Source organism: Capra hircus, chromosome 19 (genome assembly GCF_001704415.2).
Source record: "Capra hircus breed San Clemente chromosome 19, ASM170441v1, whole genome shotgun sequence".
NCBI lineage: Eukaryota > Metazoa > Chordata > Mammalia > Artiodactyla > Bovidae > Capra > Capra hircus.
Window position 1 is genome coordinate 47,666,941 of NC_030826.1, and position 22,637 is coordinate 47,689,577.

Consider the following 22,637-nt stretch of genomic DNA (forward strand, 5'->3'; position numbering starts at 1 on the left):
GACAGTTACTTAATCTTGACTCTTACATTACTCTTATATTCCGTGTGACAAAATGGGAAAGGGCAGGTAAACATTTTTATTGCAAGCCAAGATAAGACAGTTGTCTCAAGGAAAGGCACTTAGGTGTTCAAGTTGTGAACTGAGCTAGCTGCTTTTTTTCATGGAACACCATTTTCACTTGAGAAAATGAATGACACATCAAGGGAAACAAGAGTGTCTCTTGTCAGCGATAGAAACTTGAGTTTTCAGGCGGAAATTAGAATTTTCCTTCCTTGGCTTTAATCAGAATAATACGTTGCAATCATTTGAATGCAGTAGGAAATAATAAGATTTGGAAAAATGTGAAGCAGTGTTATAAAATAAAAGTTATCTTTATTAAAGCATATATGTTAAAGTGTCATGGGGTTTGTTATTTTAACATGAATTATAAATTTAAAATTTTTCTTATTTTTAATACAGTAAATAACACTAGATAATAACCATGTTTTAAATGAAATCTCATTGTATTTCTGTTAAGTGTAAAGGGTACCTGAGACCAAAAAGTTTGAGAGCTACTGGTCTAGACTAGAGTGTGGGTTATATTCAGTTTTTTAAATTTTCCTTTTGTGCAGCTGTTACCACTTAAGGAGTTGGCATTTTACATGTGGCAAATGAAGCTACATAATGAAATCTATCTGGGAAGCTGCATCCATGATAAAGAGTGAAAATATAATAAGGAAAAAAACACAAGTATTTGAAATAGTTGTTTAATAAAATATTTGAGATACTTGACAGAGTACTCAAACTTTATCCTGCCTGGGGTATATCCCATAGTTGTCCTAATGTAATGAGAAGTCTGCCAGAAGAGTCCAGAAATGAAGAAAGAATACCCTTTCTTCACATTCTTCTTTTTTTTCCTCTTATTTGGGGAAAAAAAAATTGTGTGTGTAAAAAAACTTCGATATTTGTACATTTTTGTAAATAAAGACAAAAATTGTTACCCTCATGGACCTTCTGTTTTGATAAGAGAACTGAAGAAAAGGGCTTGGTACAGCATTGTGGGGAGCTTAATAAAGGGTCCTGTTAATAACTCTAAAGGAAAACTTAGTTCTTTCTTTCTCTTTGTTGATAGTACCATAGAACGATAATTAATTTTAAGCTGTATCTAGAATTATGAAAATTTTGACCACCTATCAAAGGCTTAAGTTCTCCTTTAAAAAAAAAAAAAAAAAACATTTACTGTAGACATATCGTGTCAGAAAGAGAATCATTTGGCCAGATTCATATGTGGTAATATGCTCGTGTTTTGTTTTCTTAGTACAGTAAGCTATGAGGGGAGTAGTAGAAATGACTTCTTCCCTCTTTGGAATTGGAAATGCTTGACAGTACTTTTTTTTAAAGTTAACATAAACATTTCCATGTTTTTAAAAAGAATGGAACTCCTTAGAAATATTATCAGAGGCCTAGATCTAGGTGAACAGCTTACCACAAAGCATATTTTAATGTTACAGGGTAGAATATCTGAGTCCTTTGGCATTAGAGATTCCTTAGTCTGCATCAAGGCTGTTCAAACAGGAATGGGAAAAAGTTCTGGTTGTACTTTCAGGATTTGTGTCATGAATAAGTGAATTCCTTTTTTCTCTCTAGCTGGTTATGGCTTTACTTGTATTTGTGAAAGGTGATTTTGCATTAAAATCAAACTTACAGGATTGAATCTTGAATTCTAGACTAACTTTGAATAATTGGACCTGCAGATTGACTATCCACCATTTGAGAAAAATTTTTACAATGAACATGAAGAGATAACCAACCTCACCCCACAGCAGCTAATAGATCTCCGGCATAAGCTCAACCTTCGGGTAAGTCAGCTAGTAAGGCAGAGGTTCATATTAATGTTAATTAGTCCAGGGTTAGTAGTGTTGCTTATCCATACTGAAATAATCTTGAATTTCTTCTCCAACAGTCCCTCAACTGTCTTTGATAGAGTAATAATTAGACCCCGTGGACTCTTATGTCTTGATTTTACTGTTTTAGTTTTACAGCTGTTTTAGGATAGGATTTTTTTTTATTTGATATATACACATGAGTTGCTATATGTATGTGTTCAGTCAACTTTGTGTAGTTTTTTTTCTAACTGTGTGTTGTGTTGGAACAATAGGTCATATGACCTTAAAACCAATCAGTAAGTGTTTCTGATAGCCATGAGAGCAATGTGCTAATTAAGAACTGTTTTGGGCGGGCTAAAGGCAAGTGGTCCCCATCTTTAGAAAGAGGAGACAAAATTAACTGATGTGAACAATATGGGAAGTCTTAAAATATTTCAAGATTAAGATGCACTTGCTTTTCACATTATATACGACACGATTTTTTAATTAGATGAAGAAATTAACAACTTTACAAAATATGCATGCACTAATATCAGAATAATAGTTTTAAACTGTCCACTAAAAAGCTTTGGGTTGTACGTTGGCCACATTTGTTTAAGGTGCTACTAGATACGAAGTGAAACATATGGGTAGTAAAATGATGCCTGCTCTGGTGTGGACAACTTTCTGGCCATACCAGTTGCTACGTGATGTTTGAACTTGTTTCCTGAGGGTTAGGTGGTTGAGTGGTTTTGTGTGTGTGTGTGTACATGCTTGTCTGTTTTCTAAGAAGTACCCCTTAAAGAAAACTGAAGTGAAACGCTGATTGGAAATAGCAGCATTACCCCAGAAGCATTGAAAGCTTGGTACTGTTGGAGTCAGCATGGAGGTGGAAGCCCTTTCCTCACCTGGGTACCGTTCAGACACTCAAACGTGGCAGTGTCTGCATCTGCGCTAAGCAGAGCACTGTCTTCAGGCATGACTGAGATTGGAGACAGTAGATAATATCTTTATAACCAGTGGGTTATAGGTGTGTCTGAATTTGGAGCTCATTTGCACTCTATTTCTAGAGTAAATTTTATTTTTTCTACCACTTAGTTAATAGTTATACACATGGAAAAAATATATTGACTTTTTCCAGTTTTTTGAACATGACAGAAAATTAAGACAGAAAATTAACTGTGATTGAAGAGATTTCAAGGCCCGTAATCATTTAAAATAACATGACCATTATCTCAGAAATATTTATTTTGGAGTTTTTTTTAATGCCAGATTTAGGTCCGTTATTATTTGAATTTTACCTTTTCACACATTGTAAGCTATTAGGTATAGACTTAGGTTTTCACTTCTTCATATTCCAACTAAACACTGGAGAGCTACAGGTAAATATTGTTGACCTTCAAGTGCTATTTATTTTGAAGTATAAGTCATTCCTGCAAGTCATCTTTATCTCTAGGTTTCTGGTGCTGCACCTCCTAGACCAGGAAGTAGTTTTGCTCATTTTGGGTTTGATGAACAACTTATGCACCAGATTCGGAAATCTGAGTACACACAGCCTACTCCAATACAGTGCCAGGTAAGTAAATATGGGTCACAAAGAGTTGGACATGACTGACTGACTGAACTGAACTGAAGTAAATACAATGAAAGAAAAATGAAGCAGAATGACATTGTGATCTTTTTTTTTTTTAACTGACAAAGCAACAAAACACTTTAATACAGAACTGTATTGACATGGATAGAACTTTTGAAACCTTTAAAAAATTAAAAAAAAAAGCAGAAGTGAATATTTTACCACTCTTTAAGTTACTGACTGCTGTCACCTGAGATGGACCACATTCTGTCCATGGAATGTGAACCTCTCTAAATAAACTGCTTTCACTTCACTATGGCTTGCTTTTGAATTCTTCCCTGTGTGAAAGCCAGGGGCCCTCATTTGGTGACTTGTCTTAGGAACTCAACTGAGTGAGACCTAGGACGTGAGGTGTTCTTCTCCCCTTTGTCACTTTTCTTCAATTATAAAAATGTAGCCCGCTCTGTCCTCGGGTCAGAGCCCTGTTATCTGGCCACTTGTATCTTTCACTAGTGTGCTGTATTAATAAATCTACTTCTTACCTATTTTTAAAAGTTGCTAAAGGACTAAGAAGTGTTCTTCTGTTTCTGATAAATGTCTTGAAAATATGATTTGAAGAAAACTGTTCATTAAGCCTAAACTAAACAAAAGTTTGTGTGTGGAGAAATATAGCACTGTCAATTAAGAGGATTCCTTTGTCCATGGCCTGAAACTTCTCATTTATAACTGAAAGTAATAGCTTCTGTTTCCCATTTATAAATGGATTTTATTCTTTTCCACACAGTTCAGTATGTGGATGAGACATTCTATACCTTCATGGTGAGGGGGGACAAATTTTTTTTTTTTTTAATTTTAGCAATGATAATGTTTCCTACAAATGAAGTTTATGGGAATCCAGATGTTTCATTCTCCCCCCCGCCCCCAGGTATTTCTTGTTATTCCATAACCAGTGTGCATAGCCTAGGACATTTTTGTCCCATTGGAAATAAATGTCATTATTAGTCTGCCTTCAGTTCATCTTTAAAATGAAAAGTTTGGATACTACTTCTCTTTTTCCTCTAGGGTGTACCTGTGGCATTAAGTGGTAGAGACATGATTGGTATTGCCAAAACAGGCAGTGGGAAAACTGCTGCCTTTATCTGGCCCATGTTGATTCATATCATGGACCAGAAAGAATTGGAACCAGGTGATGGACCGATTGCAGTGATTGTGTGCCCCACTAGGGAGCTCTGCCAGCAGGTATGTGCTTTGTGTAGAGTGCCCCCTTCCATATATCAACTAATGAGGACTAATCAGCTGGGTAGAATCACCAGGAAACTTTGTGTTTTTTTTAATAATTGTATGAAATACACAAAATTTAGTATTTTAACCATTTCTAAGTGTACAGTTCAGTGACATTAAGTAGATTCACATTGTTGTGCTCTCAGGAAACTTCCAGAAAATATTGGACGTTATGTATTTTCTGTATAACCAATTGATTTGGGAACCAATTGATTTGCCTTTTGTGCGGTGAAAGGCAATAACAGGGTCAGGAAGAGAAGTGAAAAAGAATAGTCACAACAAGATTTTAGATAGTCTTTTAAGATGTGATAATGGTACCCTGTTTATTTTCTTTATGAATAAAATTGTGCTTGTATTTTCTACCTTTTGATTTGCTATTGACATCACATTTTGTGTGTTTTTCATAACTCCTCTTTTGGACTGTGACAGGTTAGTGTCACAGAGGTATTTGTTCATATGCCATCATGTTACCTTTGTAGATCCATGCAGAATGTAAGCGGTTTGGGAAAGCATACAATCTTCGATCAGTGGCTGTGTATGGAGGAGGGAGCATGTGGGAACAGGCCAAGGCCCTTCAGGAAGGGGCAGAGATTGTTGTCTGTACACCAGTAAGTATGTCTTAGGTTTAAATAGCTTATCAGCCTCTCTCGGTATAGAAAAAAATGTCAGTTGTTGGAAGGCATTTCCCCTGAAATGTGGTGAAGCAGGGTTGAGAATATTCCGAGGCAGTGATAGCTTGTGGCTTTGGTTTAATTTTGGTTGCTGGACTAAAATAGCAGTCTAGTAAGATTCTCTGTATGCTACAAATTTCTGTCTGCATCAAACAGTTTTTCTTAACACTGTCCTGGAAAATAGATCCATGCTTATGGAGAGCCTGAGTTCAGAATATGGTCAAAACTGCCTTGAAGATTATAGTTTAAACATTAAGACCCATCAGTAAGGCTTTAACTTTGGTCATTTCAGAAAGCCTCACAAAAAATAGTTTTCACAGTCTTTCTACAGTTTTAATCACAATTAATGTAAAGGAGGAAGCCAGTGAGTTTTCAGATTTTCTGTTCTTTGGGGCACAGCAATGCATAAGATTCAAGGCTGTCAGACTAGTGTATATTGCAGTCTGAAACTGGAGTGTTATTTTTGCCAGGAGCAGAACTCTAGAAAGTTCTTGTAAATACATTTAATTAAACAGCCCTCAACATTGGCAGGTTTCCCTGTGGGATCCACCAGCCAAGGATTGAAAATACTCAAGGGGAAAAAAAGTCAAGAAAGCAAACTTTTCCATATGTTGGCAACTGTTTATGTAGCATTTACACTGTGTGTTATAAGTAATGTAGAGATGATTTAAAATATACAGGAGGGTGTGCATAGGTTGTATGTGCAAATACTGCTTCATTTTGTTTAAGGGACTTGAGCTTCCTCATAGGGGATGAGGCTGGAACCAGTGTCCGGCAGATAACTGGGATGACTTGACTTACTGTTCATTTTCTGGCTCTCTTAGGGTCGACTGATTGATCATGTGAAGAAGAAAGCTACCAACCTTCAGAGAGTCTCCTACCTTGTGTTTGATGAAGCAGATCGAATGTTTGACATGGGATTTGGTATGCTTTGAGTACCAGATTCTCCTGTCTCTGTCTTAAGGACACTAGTTTTTTCCATGTCTTTCTAGACTTAATTTTTTCTCTGTGTGAGAAGCTAAAAATACTCCTGGGTAGGGTTGGACTGTAGAGATAGAGCTAAGACATTAGCTATTTTTAGGAGTTCTTTCAGAAAAAGTATGTTAGGCTTAACTGGGTTGAGGACGTTTGAAAGTACCTGTGAATATAGGGAGAATATTCTAGGCTTTATTTTTATTCATCTGCCTCTGATTGTGGAGGTCAAGGTCTGTGTTATTCGGGAGGTAGGTGTCATATCCTTCCAGGCCTTTGCTTTCCTGTCCTCCTTGACTTAACCAGTTGTGTGAAAATTCTGAGTAACTGCCTTTGTTGAGTGGAACACCACTGAGCCTAACCCAGCTAGGTGTTGGACTAAGTGTTTCTGAGTTTCACACTGAGTGACAGGTCTGGGAGTTCCAGAACTTCCTTAATTCTTGTAATGTCTTTGTAGAAAGATTTTTGCTGTTAATAAATGATTTTCCAGGTATCCCAAACTGTCATGCAGAGTTATAATACTGATTTTACTCTTCTGCTTCTTCCAGAGTACCAGGTGCGATCCATAGCAAGTCATGTCCGTCCTGACAGACAGAGTACGTATGAAGCAGTTTCCTTGAGCCACATTTGTGCTCAGAATAAACACCTATTTATTTTGTAACTCTCAGTTATGGCAGTAAAAATAATCATGTTTGTACTGGTGAGGAACCATAAAGGGGAAGATAATGACAGTCTGTCTGAGCTAGACAGGACCTTAGAGATCACCAGATAGAACTCACTCATTTTTATAGATGATAGTACCAAGACTGAGAATTAAATGACGTGCCTCAGTTCATAACGTCTTATCTCTGGCTAGAGGCAATACACAGTGCAGATCCGCTGATTTGAAGTCAAGAGCCTTTTTCTGAACCATAATGACAGCAACATCTGCCTTAACTGAAAATGTGTAAAATGAAAATAATGGTAATTTTGTTTTCCTTAGCGAATTAATTTTTAAACTTCAGTGGGCTTTCATTTTTCAAAACCTGAGCAGTGAATGTCAGTAGGGAGCTTGGTGGGTATTCAGAAAAGAAGTGATAACTGTTTCTTTAACATGGTTTACCTTTTAGCTCTCTTATTCAGTGCAACTTTTCGGAAAAAGATCGAAAAGCTAGCCAGAGACATCCTGATTGACCCCATTCGTGTGGTACAGGGAGATATTGGAGAGGTAAGCCTGAGTAGGGCAGATGGAGTCCCAGGGGGTTATTTTTCACACTGGTAACATGGATTTCTTTTCTCACTATTGAGAGAAAAAACGTTACACACTTACAGATGAGGCACCGTGTTTCAAATTTGCTTTAAAAGCACAAGGGTTGGGGGCAATAGGTGAAATATGTTTGGCAAAATGTTAATAATTGTTGAAGTCTGGTGATGGTTACATGGGAGTTGATTTTGTTCATTTTATTTATTTTGAATGTTAAAATATTTTCCACAATAAAAGGTTTTTTTTTTTTTAAATTTATTTTGGGGAAGAAAAGAGCAAGTCTTGTCTGAAAGATGCTGGTCATCTTCAGTGATTGTGGGAGGTGGCCTTCACTGTGTGGAGCTGGGAGATTTGAAAGGCCTGTTGAATTATGTTTTGTTTTCCTCACCTATATATATGCCCTATGTGGAAAATTTCTCTGAATTGTGATTAGGAAATCAAATAAGGCAACCTTGAGAATTCCTTTATATGCTTAGTATGCTAGTAAAGTTCTGTGCTGCTTCTGCTAAGTCACATCAGTCGTGTCCGACTCTGTGCGACCCCATAGATGGCAGCCCACCAGGCTCCCGTCCTTGAGATTCTCCAGGCAAGAATACTGGACTGGGTTGCCATTTCCTTCTCCAACACATGAAAGTGAAGTCACTCAGTCGTGTCTGACTCTTAGCGACCCCATGGACTGTAGCCTACCAGGCTCCTCCATCCATGGGATTTGCCACGCAGGAGTACTGGAGTGGGTTGCCATTGCCTTCTCCAAAAGTTCTGTGCAGTTAGCTTTTAAACATTGTCCACTTTGATTGCTGAGTGCGGGTATGAATTGTACTAGGAGCTCTTACTCTATTGAGAATAGTCTGAATAGATATGTAGAAAAGTATTGCAGAGCATTGGGGCTTAGAGATTATTTAGGTATATGTACACATGTGAGTAGAGGGCTTCCCAGGTGGCACAGTGGTAAAGAAATGCGCCTGCTAATGCAGGAGACCCGGGTTCAATCCAGGATTGGGAAGATCCCTTGGAGAAGGAAATGACAACCCACTGCAGTATTCTTGCCTGGGAAATCCCAAGGACAGAGGAGCCTGGTGGACCACAGTCCATGGGGTCGCAAAGAGTCAGACACCACTGAGCACGCACGCGCACACACACATCAGGGGAGGTGGGGAGCACTGTGATTTGCGACGGGATGTAAAATTTGAGTTGCACTTAACTTGCTGAAGGAAAGCCCAAGGATACGGGGATTGTTCATGGTTCTTCTAGACGCGGGTGGAAAGTGTGGTGTCGGGTTCTTACTCAGGTGCCCTGTGGCACAAATGTTGCCATCATCTTTTTCATTTCTTTTCAGGCAAATGAAGATGTGACTCAGATTGTGGAGATCCTCCATTCTGGACCTAGTAAATGGAACTGGCTCACCCGGCGTCTAGTGGAGTTTACCTCTTCAGGGAGTGTCCTCCTGTTTGTTACTAAGAAAGCCAATGCTGAAGAGCTGGCCAATAACCTTAAGCAGGAGGGTCATAATCTTGGCCTGCTCCATGGTGACATGGATCAGAGTGAAAGAAACAAGGTTATTTCAGACTTTAAGAAAAAGGACATCCCCGTCCTAGTGGCCACAGACGTTGCAGGTAGGGTGTGCATTTCCCCAGTAACCCTTGGTTCCTGTGCTGTATGGGTTGCTCTGTCTGGCTATGTAGACCTGTAATATCTGAAGAGGCCAATTGAAGGCACTCTGCTGGCCTGGCTGTCCACACCCCTTGAAGCAGCAGTTCAGAGCATAGTGATCATAGTCTGGAACTCTTGAGTACCACTTCCCACTTAATATTCCTCTCTGAAAAAAAAGAATCCCTGCATTTGGAAGACACTTGAGGATGAAACTGTTACATCGTAACAGATACATCGTAGGCTGTGTCCCTGAATGTAGTAGATGTCTTAGTTTGGTTATGTCGTTTGACATATTTCACTCGAGATCAGAAAAAAATTTTGAAATGTGATTTTTGAGTTTGTTCTGATGAGTTTTAATAGCTACACTTAAAAACTTGGTATTTTCTCCCAGAACGGTGATCACTTCTCAGCCTCAAGACACGTTTGATGTTGGTTGTAAATTTTTTTTTTTCCAGTTTGTTTCTGGTCAAGAGAGAGGCCACGGCAGGTTACTGGTAGTAGAAGATAGATGTCCCTCCATACTAAGTTTACCTACCGTTGTAGAATCTATAATAGTAGCGTTCCTTTTAGAAGGGTGGCTCTCATACCTATATCTCAGCACATCAAACCATGTGCTTTGCTTAGATAAGAGGAATGTGGCTTCTTAGGTAAGCATTTTGGGTGACTTTGGTGTTTTGACTTCTGATAAAGAATAAAAGAATTTTTATTTTATTTCAGCCCGTGGTCTGGACATCCCTTCAATTAAGACTGTCATTAACTATGATGTGGCACGAGATATTGACACCCATACTCATAGGATTGGCCGCACAGGACGAGCGGGTGAGAAGGGCGTGGCATATACCTTGCTGACACCCAAGGACAGCAATTTTGCAGGTGACCTTGTTCGGAACTTGGAAGGAGCCAATCAGCATGTTTCCAAGGAGCTCCTAGACCTGGCTATGCAGGTGAGTGACTGGACATACTTCAGTGAAAAAGCTTCACTATGCCAGAGGCAGGGAACAGAAACATGACAATAGCATTGGGCAGGCAGCACTTACAAGGTACACATTGGTACTGTGGGGCATTAAAGCTCATCTGATTTGCCTTCTCCTTCTCTCAGCAGCATACATGTTGAAAACCTATTCCTTTCTTGTGCTGAAATCTGTCCCTTGGATTTCTTCCTTCTTGCTGCATATCACACTTGTGAGCAATTTTACTGTCAAAGTTACTATTCCTCTCACTGCCCTTTACCCCAGTTTTTTCTGTTGGGGGCTAAAAATGTATGATGTCTTTTTTAAAAAAGCATTTCACTACTTCTCAGACCTTTGACTACACTGGTTATTGATCCAAAACTAAGTGAGGCATTCTGCTGAATTAAATCTTGAGTCATCTTGATATACACAGTTCCCAAATTGCCAGTGTATTTGGGATACATGTTCTGATAGTAGAGACTTCCGTGTTTTTCATATTCATAGGTCAGCCTACAGAGCTGTTCACCCGTAATGCAGCTGAACTGTGGTCCTACTGCCCATGCTTCCTGCCCTGGGAGTAAAGGACCAGCATTTCAGGGGAGGGAAGAGTGGTGTTTCCTTCCCTCTCTTGGAGAGCCAGTCCTGAACTAAGGTTTTGAACCAGACCTATGTTGTCTTTGGCGTTTTCCTAGATCTCATTGTGTTTCAGGCTTCCTGTGCTGTCAGACTGATCAGCTTCTCTGATCAGCACCTTGCCACCTTTTTCTCTCCTGGGGAGCCAATCCTAAACTAAGTTTCTGAACCAGATATATTTGTTCTTGGCGTTTTCCTACATCTCATTGTGCTTCAGGCTTCCTGTGCCCTCAGATTGATCAGCTTCTCTGATCAGCACCTTGCCACCTTTCAAGTACTTTTGACTGTAACTTGTGATAGTCAGATAAAGCTCTTAAGCTCCCCCAGAGATTTTATGTATAGATTGTCTGAGAAATAGAAAATAAATTCATTTTCCATGAGGAAGTTAGAAATGGCCAGAGGAATTGCTCTACAGTTGAAGTGTATTGTAATCATTGCCTTTCCTGGAAGCTCTGAAGGAAGAAAGGAGCAGTGAAAGGAAGCCTTAGCTAAAGGCTCCTGACAAATCTGATGGATTAAGCTACCAAAAAGAAGTTAATCTGTGGTTCCTGTGAACAGTTCCTCCTTTGCTGTAGATACATTGGCTAAAGATTCTCCCTCCCGTTTAGTTTCCTCTTTGACTTTGTTCTCTTTCTCTGGGTGCCTCTTCCTCCCATGACTTAACCTTGAATTGTGTTTGCTGCAGAATGCCTGGTTTCGGAAGTCCCGCTTCAAAGGAGGGAAGGGGAAAAAGCTGAACATTGGTGGAGGAGGCCTGGGCTACCGGGAGCGGCCTGGCCTTGGCTCTGAGAGCTCGGTGAGTGGAGACTAGAGCAATGTCCTTCAGGCTGGTCCTGCATCTTTCATGACGTTAGGACTCTTCTTATTTACCTGAGTCTCAGTGAGTTCAAAACGCTGTCATCTGCTGACTTGAGTCTGTACAGTGCTGGTTCTTAATGTGACTTTATATTAAAGAAGTAACTGTGTGTCCTTGACTAAGTGTGCTCAGGAAATCAGTGTAGATTAGCATTGGTTCTCAAAGTGTGGTCCCTGGACCTGCAACAAATGCAGTCTCATGGCCCACCCTAGACCTGGTGAATCAGACTCTGGAGGTGGGGCCTAGCGGTCTTTCTACACGCCCTCCAGCATTGGCCTCAAGCCAGACGGTTCCTCTGTAATTCAGCTGTATCTTGGAACTAAACGCACAAACAATGCTACACTCTCTGGGAAATTGGTTCAGATACGAGAGCTAGCTTTTCTCACAAACCAAGGAAGAAAGCTGTCAGTCTATGTGTCTGGATCACTGTAGTTAGCTCGGTATCTTGGTGAAGGAGTCTGTCCCCGTGTCACAGTGACGCTGCTGCTGTGGATCATGCAGGTGATAGTGGTGATACCGAGCGCTTAGTATGTGCCCGGCCAGTTAAAGCAGCCACACGTTAACTCAGGCTTCACAGTCACTCAGAGTAAATACAGCTGACACACTGAGGCACCCAAGGTTACACTGGGAAGCATCGAAGCTGAGGTTCAGACTCTTCAGGGTTTGGATGTAGAGCCTGAGCAGTTAAGTATGTGCTGCGCTGCCTTGTGGCCTTTTCAGCTTTAACATAATTTTTACACAGTTACATAAATGTAATGTTTATGCCTATAAATAATAACAGGTGATCAGCTTTGGGCATAATCTGACCTCATTTCTTACTGTTAGGGTGGGTTCTCAGAAATAGACTTAATGGGTTGAAAGGCATAAAAAAAATCCCACACCCATTTCAGCTCCCTCTTGAGTTTCCAGCATATTGAGGCCCTTCTGTGGCAGTAGGCTTCCCTGCTCACTCTTCCTTTCTCATGGTTGTGTTTATTTTTTAGGACCGAGGAAGTAACAACAATGTAATGAGCAATTATGAGGCCTACAAGCCCTCCACGGGAGCCATGGGAGACCGGCTGACGGCGATGAAAGCAGCTTTCCAGGTGTGAAATCAAGCACTCGGGCAGGGGTGAGGGGCACTGGTCTTCCCGAGATGGCAGCTGGCCTTGTAGACTAGATGCTGGATTTCCCGAGGGCCTTCCGCCATTTTCAGTTCTGAATATCGGCTTAACTGCAGCTTACCTAGAGCTGCAGGTGTAGAGGCTGGACAAACCCCTGTTGCTGGTCATCTCCTTCAGGCATGCTCAGGGCCCTCAACCTAAAACAGTTTCAGTGTTCCCTCCCTGCTCTAACAAACATCAAGGTGCCAAGGCTCTTGTAATCTGGTTGAGTGATTGCTGTTTTTCAGCTGAGACAAGTTTGCTTCTGTGTCTCTTCTGTACCTCCAGTTAGCTAGCTGGGCCATTACATTTCTTAAACTTACTGTCTTACCCACTGCTGTTCTCTCTCTCTCTCTCAGTCACAGTACAAGAGCCACTTTGTTGCTGCCAGTTTAAGCAACCAGAAGGCTGGAAGCTCTGCGGCTGGGGCAAGCGGATGGACTAGTGCAGGGAGCTTGAATTCAGTTCCAACTAATTCAGCCCAGCAGGGCCACAGCAGTCCTGACAGCCCCATTGCCAGTGCCACAAAGGGTATCCCAGGCTTTGGCAGTCCTGGGAACCTCAGCAGTGCCCCGGTGACCTACCCTTCTGCCGGAGCTCCAGGGGTCAACAACAACACAGCTTCAGGGAGTAACAGCCGAGAAGGGACTGGGGGTGGCAATGGGAAAAGAGAGCGATATACTGAGAACCGGGGTGGAAGTCGTCACAGTCATGGAGAGAGTGGCAATCGGCATGGCGATAGCCCACGGCACGGAGATGGGGGTCGCCATGGAGATGGGGGTCGCCACGGAGAGGGATACCGCTACCCAGAGAGCAGCAGCCGTCACGCTGACAGCCGCCGTCATGCTGATGGTCATCCTCACGGAGAGAACAGGCATGGAGGGGGCGGAGGCCGACATGGGGAGAGCCGGGGTGCCAGTGATGGTCGGAACGGTGAAAGCAGGAAGGAAAGTTGTAATCGTGAAAGCAAGATGGACCCCAAGGTGGACAGCCCCAAGGTGGACAAGATGGACAGCAAGACAGATAAGACTCCTGATGGTTTTGCTGTCCCCGAGCCGCCCAAGCGCAAGAAAAGTCGGTGGGACAGTTAGAGGGTTTGTGCTGAGGTGTGAAGTCAGTTGTCTTTATTTTTAGATTTGGTAACTAGGTGTCTCAGGGCTGGGTTGGGGCCCAAGGTGTAAGGACCCTGGGCCCTTAATGGACAGCTGGAGTTTGGAGACGTGACCCATTCACCTAGGGAACGTTTCAGGTATTTTCTTGGGAAGCTGCTTTCGTCTTAGAAGCAGCCAGAGTTGGCAGCTTCTTTTGGCTCTGGGTGAGTGTCACCAGGGGCAGTTGAGGATAACTTGGGAGAAGGGGCCTTACAGGGCGCAACACTCACTCTAGGTTTATATTGTATGTAGTGCATATTTTTTACTAAAGTGTCACGTTAAAAACATCAACAAAATTTTCTGTGGCCAGGCAGTCCTCATCTGAGGCTGGATTGATTCTGCAGATGAGTCCCTGGAGGTGTTGGGGATGTGCACTGAAGCGCTTCCAAACCTCTGCAGGGGAGGTGGGGGGAGGGGAGGGGCCTGATGCTACATGCGAGTTGATGCTCAGGTTTCCCAGCCAGGTTAGTGTCCAGCTCTGAGACGGGAAGCAGCAGCCTGCCAGACCCAGAGACCCTGCAGCTGAGGGGTAAAGGCGATCCTGGAAACAGGACTGCTCTGGGCCTAAACTGTTGCTAAATTTAAAATGAAAAAAAAAAAAAAAAAAACCCAACAACAGCTTTTAAAGTGTCTTCTATTTCATTGTATTTTTTTTAACTTGCCACAATGGTAGAAAAATCTTTTGCTGAAATGATTTTGATGATTTTTGTTCTATCTTGTTTATAAAAGGAAGAGAAATACACATACTTCAAATTTTGTGACTTTGTGAGGGTTTCTTTAAGATGTGCATTCCCTTCTGCTTGCTCTAGTAAATGTTTTACTACTGGGACCTGTGGATTGCTCATCATTTCTACTTCACCATGAGTTGGAACATGCAAGTATGTTCCTCCCGGTTTTATTCAGATGATAATGGGGGAAAGCTTGAGAGCCACTTGCCCAGGCATAGGCTGCAGTGGCTGCCACTGTGGTGGGGAGCTTCCCTTATGATTCAGAAGTGGTGGGACTCCTTGCCCAGTGCCCCACATCCTTCACAGAAGGCTTGTGGGCTCTGATAGACCCGATGGCGTTTTTAGTGGGGCTTTGATGGGAGCCCTTTCTTCCAGTCGGTCAGTATGATGCCCCCCTCAGTGCACAGGACCACAAGAGTGCAGGTAGCTGGAACCTGCCTTTAAAGACTGAGGCAGGCAAGGGCAGGGCTGGCGCCCAGGAGGCCAGAAGGAGCCCTGAGCCCTGCTCGCCCTCGCACAGTCCCTCAGGCAAGGGCAGGGCTGGCGCCCAGGAGGCCGGAAGGGGCCCTGAGCCCTGCTCACCCTCGCACAGTCCCTCAGGCCCGGCGGCCCCGCTCACTTCCGCTTGTGCTTTTTCTTCTGCTCCTTCCTCTGCTGTGCTCTTTGGTCCTTCTTCATCCTTGAATCCACCACCTTGAAGTGACCTCTGACCCCAGCTGGCCGGCGCACTTTGCGGCCCACACCTTTTTTGGCTACAACATAGGTGACCTGGCGTTTCTCTTTTCCAAGCCCGGCTTTCTTGTAGAGACTGTAAGCGGAAGACACAGGTTAGAGGCTTCCTGCTGCTCCCTGGTTCCGTGCACCTTTGTGGGTGACCCCCCGGCCCCTCACCTTCGAAGCTGCGCCACTTTCTCCCGTTCTGAGATGTCCACCGTGTTAACCACAGCTTCTGCCTTCTTCTTAGTCTGCTCCAGCTTCTTGAGCATCTGTTGGGGGAACCTCACAGTCAGGCCAACCTCTCCTACCCCTGCCCAGCCCACCCAGCATCTCAGGCAGCCCCAAGCTCACCCTCCGTTTCTTTCTGGCCTTGGCCTCGGCCACTTTCTTGATGGGCCGTGCATTGATTTCGCGCCAGCGTTTCCGGTAGTGTTCCACTTCCTTCTTATCGACGGGCAACTGTCGTATCCTGTGCTGCTTTTCCTCCTGCACAAACCAGTCTGGAAGCTCTCCTTCATCCTCATTGAACGTGTACCTAGGTGGAGAGAACACCACATCAGGCTTTCACAGAAACCATCCCTCCCACCCCCTGCCCAAGTCAATTCTTGTGACTTCCTGGCCCCTCACCGGCTGAAGGAGTCATCTATGAGGTCTCTCTTGGCTTTTTTGGAAGAAGCAATAACTGCACCTAGAGCAAGGCCTTCAGGGTCCAGGATCCGATGTTTCACTAGGGAGGGAAGCAGAAGGTCAGAGCTCAGCCCACAACACCCACCTCTCCGGTGGCCTTCCCTCCCACTCAGTGCAGAGCTCTCACCTGGGTCCTCGATAGGCACCACCTCAAACCCATCATCGTCCTCTGACTTAGGCCCACGGCCTCGCTTCTTCCCACGCTGTGATTTCCAGCTGTGCAAGAGGGGAAGGACATGCACCCATGTCCCACCATAACCCACGCCACCCAGACCCAACCCTAGTTCTTAGTTAAAACTGCCTGGGGAACTTCCAGAAACCTTGCCCCTCGGGCTGTACTGCAGATCACTTAAAACAACCATCTGTATTCAGTTCTCCAGCTCCAGCTCCCAGAGGATGGGCCAGAACCACGGCTGCTCCTTGAGCCCTCCTGTCAGCCACCACCACTCACCTCTCGTCCTCGCTGCTGCTGTCACTGTCAGAGCTGCCGTCGCGCTCTTCCTCTCCAGGCCCAAGGGCAACCTCTGACCCCTTAGCCCCCGCCCCCTTAGGGGCCTCACCCTGGCACGGGGGAGGCTTGTTTTCGGTCTCCTCACTGGAAGGCGGTGGTGGCGGCTGCTGCCCCTTGCGACGGCTCTCAAACAACAGCTGGGCCTGACTGATCTCCAGGGCCTCATCGGCGTCGTCCTCAATCCCACTGAAGCCGTCCTGCAATGGGGGGATCGTCAGGCACCCCTCTCTGTCCCGGGGAATGCCAGCCCTGGTCTGTCTCGGCCCCTAGCCTCTGCTTACCTTGGAGAACCACAGGCTGGCCTGCTCTTCCTGCAGCACCGCCTTTTCCTCCAGTGGTACCAACAGTGGATTCTCTTCTTCCTCCTCTTTATCATCTTCCACTTCAGCAAATCGTACACTGTAGCCCCAAGGTAAGTGGGTGTGTCAGGGCCCTGGAGGGCTTGCTGCCCCCCCACTCCCACTGAGGACTTGAGCTGAGGGTGCCCATAGACACCTCCCCAGACACATACACACACACACGCTCCTTACCACTTTTGGTCCTTTAGACTCTGAGGTTCTTTGACTCCTGCCAGCTCCTCTGGATCGAGGTCACTATCCAGAGATGCGTCGTCGTCATCCTCACCATCTGATATATAGATGTCATCTCTTGGCAGGTCGGACAAAAATGTGTCTGCAGCACTCATGTCCCCCTGCGTTACCTCCTCTAATAACTGAGGGACAGAGACAGAGGTCAAGGGCATGACAAGGAGCATACTCCTCCCTGTTCACCATCTTAGTTTAGTCTCAGCAACGCTAGAAAAACACTGCGGCAAGTACATTACCTTCTTTTATAGACAGGGAGGTGACGGGGTTAACTGTTTAAAACACCCCATCCTAGGCCACGTTACTTAGCGTTCTCTTCAATTAGTGGAAGGACCAGGTTTATGGAAAAGCACCCCATGGCCTAACTGGTGCCAAACTTTAAAATGTTTTAAAATCACTGGTTTTCAAATTACTCAGAAGGCACCTTATCACTGGGGAATATCTACAACTGTTGTTTCCACTGAACAAAGGAGCCCAGCAACATACATCTAACAGAAGAACTGTTTCACTTATAAACCACTTGTCAACTCCAAAATCTGTTCTCATGGCAAAGACAGCTATTTCCTGACTTACACACCAGGAATCACACCTAACCATCTTTGTTTATTCCTTCCTAACACCCTAGTGGGTGGCTTCTGTTAATATCTTTTACAGATGAGGAGACAACATGCGAAAGCGGTGGTCCGCTCTAGGACCACCATGCTCTCTGGCTCCGGTTCAGTGTGACCCGGCTGTTACCTTGCCACACAAGAGCCACAGAAGCTCATTTTATTTGTGATGCTGCTTTTACCAGGAAAAGCAGACTCTCTAGCATTCAGCAGAAACCACCGTCCAACAGCCTAGTGCAGCCAGGTGCTGACTTGGTCTCAGTGAACTGAGCAACACTGTGCCCCGCCTCCCTGAGGCGGACCCCCCAACATATGCGCTGGTAACCCAGCAACCCTGGCTGCCTCGCCTATCACCTAATCTGGCAATGAGAGCCTTGTGGTTCTGATACTCTAGTTCAGCAAGGATAAATCAATCTACGTCTCACTCACAAAGCTTCCTACCCTACCATTATTTTAGGTGTACGTCTCCTCCTGGTCCTTGAAATACAAGGCTCTTGTTTTTTCCCTGCCTCCCCTCACCAAGTCATTTATGGGCGAGGACAGCAACCACGAGCCATGATCATTCAGTGTACCGAACCAAAGGCCTCCACCTCCAAACACCCACACAGGTCCTCCCATCTCCTGCGTGGGCCCCACCCCGCCTCACCTGGTGACCCCGGATGGTACGCAGGGAGAACATGCCAGTCTCTCCCTCGTCTGCGATGGAAACCCCAGGAAGATCCATCTTCAGCTCCACGCGCTCCCGCTGCTTCCTCTGCTCGCGCAGCAGCTTCTTCTTCTTCCTGAGGGGCGGGGTTGAGGAGTTACAGCTGCCCAGCTCTGGAGATTCCCTAGCCAGGCCTTCACACTCTCCCGCATCTTCACCCACCAAGGGACTCGGCCGTGGTGGTCCCCCAGCTCCCCTCACCTCTTTAATTCTGCCACCTCCTGGGCCTTCATCTCTGCCAGGGTCCGGTTCAGCTGCTCCTCCTCCTCCTCCTCCTCAGATGGCTGTGGCCCAGTCCCGGCTGCAGACTCCTCCTCCTCTCCTTCCTCTTCCTCCCCGGAGCTGAGGCTGACACAAGTGTCCCAGAAGCCGGTTATCTCCACGGATGCCTCCCGCCAACACCCGCTCAGCACCTGCCCTGGCTTAGCTCCCTCCTCACCTGATGTCCAGTGCCTTTGCTTGCTCTTTCAGCTTCTTGGCCACGTATCGCCGAAGCTTCGTTCTCCAGTTCAGCAGGGACCTGCCCCAGAAATACCATTCCTTACCCTACTGTCACCGTCCCAACCTCCTCCTGGTTTACGTCCATACCCCAAACCTCACGTGTGAGCCTCATAAGTCCAAGGACTCAGGCCCCGACCCCGCACCTCCAGCACAGCAGCATCCTGTTCCCCAAGATCCAGCATCATGTCCCTCCCAGGCCTCCCCACTGCCCTCGGGGCTCCCAGAACTTCCGCCCACCCCCAGCACGAACCTGAGCTCCTTGCGCCCCAGCACTTTGATGTCCTGACAGCACACCCGAATATCCTCGGTGGTGGCTGGATGCTGGGCCAGCTCGTCGTCGTCTAGTGAGATCTGTTTGGGCGGGGGAGGAGTGGGGAGATGCTCAGGCCCTGTTTCCAGGTCTCCCCCACAGCCCTCGAATCTGGGGACTCACTTCACTGGCTTTGGAGAGGAAGTCAACAGGGTTGGCAGCTCGGAGGAAGTCAGTGACGGAGGTTCGGTGATAGAGAGTGAGGTCGCCCTCAGCGTAGCCTTCAGCCTTAAGAAGGGAAATAACGAAAGTTGAGCAGTCAGTCCCTTCGGGCTGTCTGTAGGACCCACCAGGCCCAGCCTCCCCCAAGTTCCAGGACCTGAGAGTGGGCCCACTCCCCTAACACACCTTTGGCTTCTTCTTAGTCACCAATTCTGTAACAGTCTTGGCCTGAACTTCAACTTCCTTGAAGGCAAACTTGGGGTCAAAGAATTTACTGTCAACCTTGTCAGGAGCCAGGAAACCTAAGATAATAGGATTCATGAGCAAGTGTGCTTTGGTAGGTAGCAGATTGAATCAAGAGAACGAATGAAGTTACACCCACCCTGGCAGACTACAAAGATCTCCGCAGATTCATGGCGAGAGGCTTGGGGCTTGGTGGCCTGGACGCGGCGGAAGAGCTGCTGGAAGATCCACAGTAAGGGCTGATAGTCACGGGAACGGAAAACCTTTGTGATGAAGCAGCCACCACGGCCCAGAAAGTCACAAGCCAAACGCAGAGCCATCAGCGTCAAATGGGCTATGGGACAGAGATGGTAAGCTGAGGACCTCTGCAGCCTGAGAGGGCATGCCCGCCTCCACCCTTATCTCCACGTCCTCTGACCCCGGCACCTTGTGAGTAAGCATCATGGGCCCAGCTAGCCCCGACATTGGGGGCCCCATCATTGAGCACAACATCAACCTTCCAGGTTTTCAGCTCCTTCCTCAGGGCCTGCAGAGAAGGAAGAGATTACTGCAACTGAAATACAGTCATGGCTATGAACTGAATCACTGGTTCAGCCATCTGTCCACCCAATCATTTGTTGAGTGCCTGCCACAGGCCAATTCCTGTGCCGTGGACAGGGGATACAACGATAAGCAAACCTATCTGTCCTCGTGGAGCTTAGTTTATAGAGAACCTGCTGGAAAGGATTTCATGGAAATCTCTGCACTTCCTCTAATTCCAAAGACCTATTTCTTGAATAAACAAAGGCTGGATGGACACACTGTCTTTTGGGCCTTGTCACAGAGATAATGTGTGGGCACTGCTTAGGGCATGGTAAACATGAAAAATGTGCTTTCAGGGGCTCAGGGTGGGAAGAGGGATGGATGCAGATGTCTACTTATAAAAAGGATGGGAAAAAGAAGGTTCCTATTACCTGCCTACAGCGTTCTGTTGTGATGTCCTCCTGGAGGGTCACCACATTGGGAAGAGGCTTGATTGGGACCAGATCCACTCCTGGAAGAAAAGAGGGCAGAGGATTCCAAAAGGCTGCCTCGAGCAGGGAGGAAGGAAAGGCAGAACCACAGTGTCTCACTCTCCCACCCCCCCGGAACACCGGTCACTCACCCACAATAAGGCTGGATACAGGCATAAACTTGGCAGCTACTTGCAGCCTGTAAAAAAAAGTACAGATTTTTTGCAGCCTGTAAAAAAAAGTAAAGATTAAAATACCCTCGACCACCTCTCCCTCTCCCCTGACAATCTGATCTCCCACCCTTAGTGTTGGGAGTCTCTGGGACCTGGGACCTTTTGCTGCAGTGTTTGCGGCTGAACAAACAACTTCTCAAGTAATAAAATACAAACAAACCACAAGTGACTAAAAATAACTGTATGCATGGCCAGCTGGGGTAAATTTTGGACAAGATACAAAAGACCAAAAAACAAACAAATCCACTGCCACTTATGAAGAGCTAGGAGCAAAAGCAGGGTCCTGCACTTGCCCCAACACTCACCATCACCAATGGGATGAGCAAACGACCGAAGCCACTCCTAAGGCTGGGCTCCTAGACACACAGCAACCCTCACCCCGTATAAAGAATCAGCTCACACCCCTCCAGGAGCTAGCAACCAAGGGAACGTGTTACTTGTTCTCACACCCTCCTGCTGCAGCAGGGGCCCCAGTAAAGCTTTGCCTGTATTTCCTGTCTGGCCCCTAATCAATTTCTATTGATTGGGGAAGGCAAAGAACCCTGGTATGGGAAAGAATGAAGGCAGGAGAAGGGGACGACAGAAGATGAGATAGTTGGATGGCATCACCAACTCGATGGACATGAGTCTGAGCAAGCTCCATGAGTCGGTGATGGACAAGGGGGCCCGGTGTGCAGAAGTCAAAGAGTCGGACACAACTGAGCAACTGAATGCAGCTGAAGAACCCTGGCCAGTACCAGCCAAACGTATGTACACGTTCTAAATCTTCCCTCCTGAAGCTTACAGTTCTGGGGAGTACAGAAATTTGAGGCTGGTATTACTGTATCCCTCCCGCCCCTCAACGCCAATTCTCAGTCATCCAAGGCTGGAACCCAGAAAGTTTCCATAAGGAGCGTCAGGTGCCAGGTGTTACCCACCATCCACCCGGTGCAGCGCACAGGTCCAGCAATGCTCGGGCTTTTTGCAGAAATTGAAAGCGGCGATTCAGCTGGATCAGCTTGAAAGCAGAGCGGGACCGGTAACCTGGAGGCGGCGACAAAATTCTGTAACAAGGTCCGCGAAACGCTTTCCCAGCGGGATTTCTACGGCCTCCCGACCCACTACCACTTCTGCGGAAAAGAAACTCAATATTCGGAAAGCGGGGCGAACCGACCGAGGTCGGTGGCTCGCCTGCTCTGACAGCACGAACCCTGACTCACCGGTCTCCTTCGCCAAGTGATAGAACTTGTCCCGCCGGCTCTTCCCGACTTTGCTCTTTTTGCCCATGGTATAACGTGGGGGCACCACTCAAGCGGCAGAGAAAGCAGAAGTTGGAACGTCTCTTCCCGGAGCACTAGATTCCGCCTTCCGTTTCCCACTCGCTGTCGCGGAGACACTCGGAGTCTTACTCGACACCACTCACCTGCAACCAGCACCGTTTTCTCCACCTTGGAGAGGCACATGTGGGCAGCAAACGTACTTCCGTTTCCGCTTGCGTCGCTCGCGTCCCGGCTCCAAGTTTTCCGCCATTTAGAGCGTGGCCACAAATATTTTCTCTGTAATCCTTCCCCAGGTTTTATAAGTTGGAAGCTGACACCAGGAGAAATGGCGCCAAAACCGAATTTCTAGAGAATAACTTTAGGAGTTCTGTGCCTTTTACACCAAAGATCCTGACCTAGGGTAACCCCGTCGCTCCCCTCATGTGCCTTG

General features: G+C 45.9%; 2 protein-coding genes across 3 annotated transcripts in view; one reads left to right on the plus strand and one right to left on the minus strand.

Moving 5' to 3' along the window:
* Positions 1-14,795, plus strand: part of DDX42 (DEAD-box helicase 42) — a 35,038-nt gene extending 20,243 nt beyond the window's left edge. For both annotated transcript variants that reach the window (XM_005693992.3, XM_018065345.1), the window contains 12 exons: positions 1,734-1,838; positions 3,301-3,420; positions 4,480-4,656; positions 5,178-5,306; positions 6,194-6,293; positions 6,890-6,937; positions 7,451-7,548; positions 8,921-9,197; positions 9,952-10,178; positions 11,503-11,613; positions 12,657-12,758; positions 13,175-14,795. In XM_005693992.3, coding sequence (XP_005694049.1) covers positions 1,734-1,838; positions 3,301-3,420; positions 4,480-4,656; positions 5,178-5,306; positions 6,194-6,293; positions 6,890-6,937; positions 7,451-7,548; positions 8,921-9,197; positions 9,952-10,178; positions 11,503-11,613; positions 12,657-12,758; positions 13,175-13,906 — 2,226 coding nt within the window. In that variant the 3' untranslated portion in view covers positions 13,907-14,795. The remainder of the gene's footprint in view (positions 1-1,733; positions 1,839-3,300; positions 3,421-4,479; positions 4,657-5,177; positions 5,307-6,193; positions 6,294-6,889; positions 6,938-7,450; positions 7,549-8,920; positions 9,198-9,951; positions 10,179-11,502; positions 11,614-12,656; positions 12,759-13,174) is intronic.
* On the minus strand, positions 14,587-22,617 carry FTSJ3 (FtsJ homolog 3). The gene is made up of 20 exons (XM_005693991.3): positions 22,148-22,617; positions 21,866-21,971; positions 20,868-20,914; positions 20,677-20,756; positions 20,150-20,249; positions 19,863-20,057; positions 19,667-19,782; positions 19,442-19,546; positions 19,259-19,359; positions 18,947-19,027; positions 18,709-18,855; positions 18,448-18,583; positions 17,140-17,321; positions 16,891-17,008; positions 16,550-16,806; positions 16,226-16,314; positions 16,039-16,138; positions 15,763-15,946; positions 15,586-15,680; positions 14,587-15,502 (listed from the first exon to the last, which is right to left on the minus strand). The coding sequence occupies exons 1-20, from the start codon at positions 22,212-22,214 to the stop codon at positions 15,310-15,312; spliced, it is 2,499 nt and encodes an 832-aa protein (XP_005694048.1). The 5' UTR covers positions 22,215-22,617; the 3' UTR covers positions 14,587-15,309.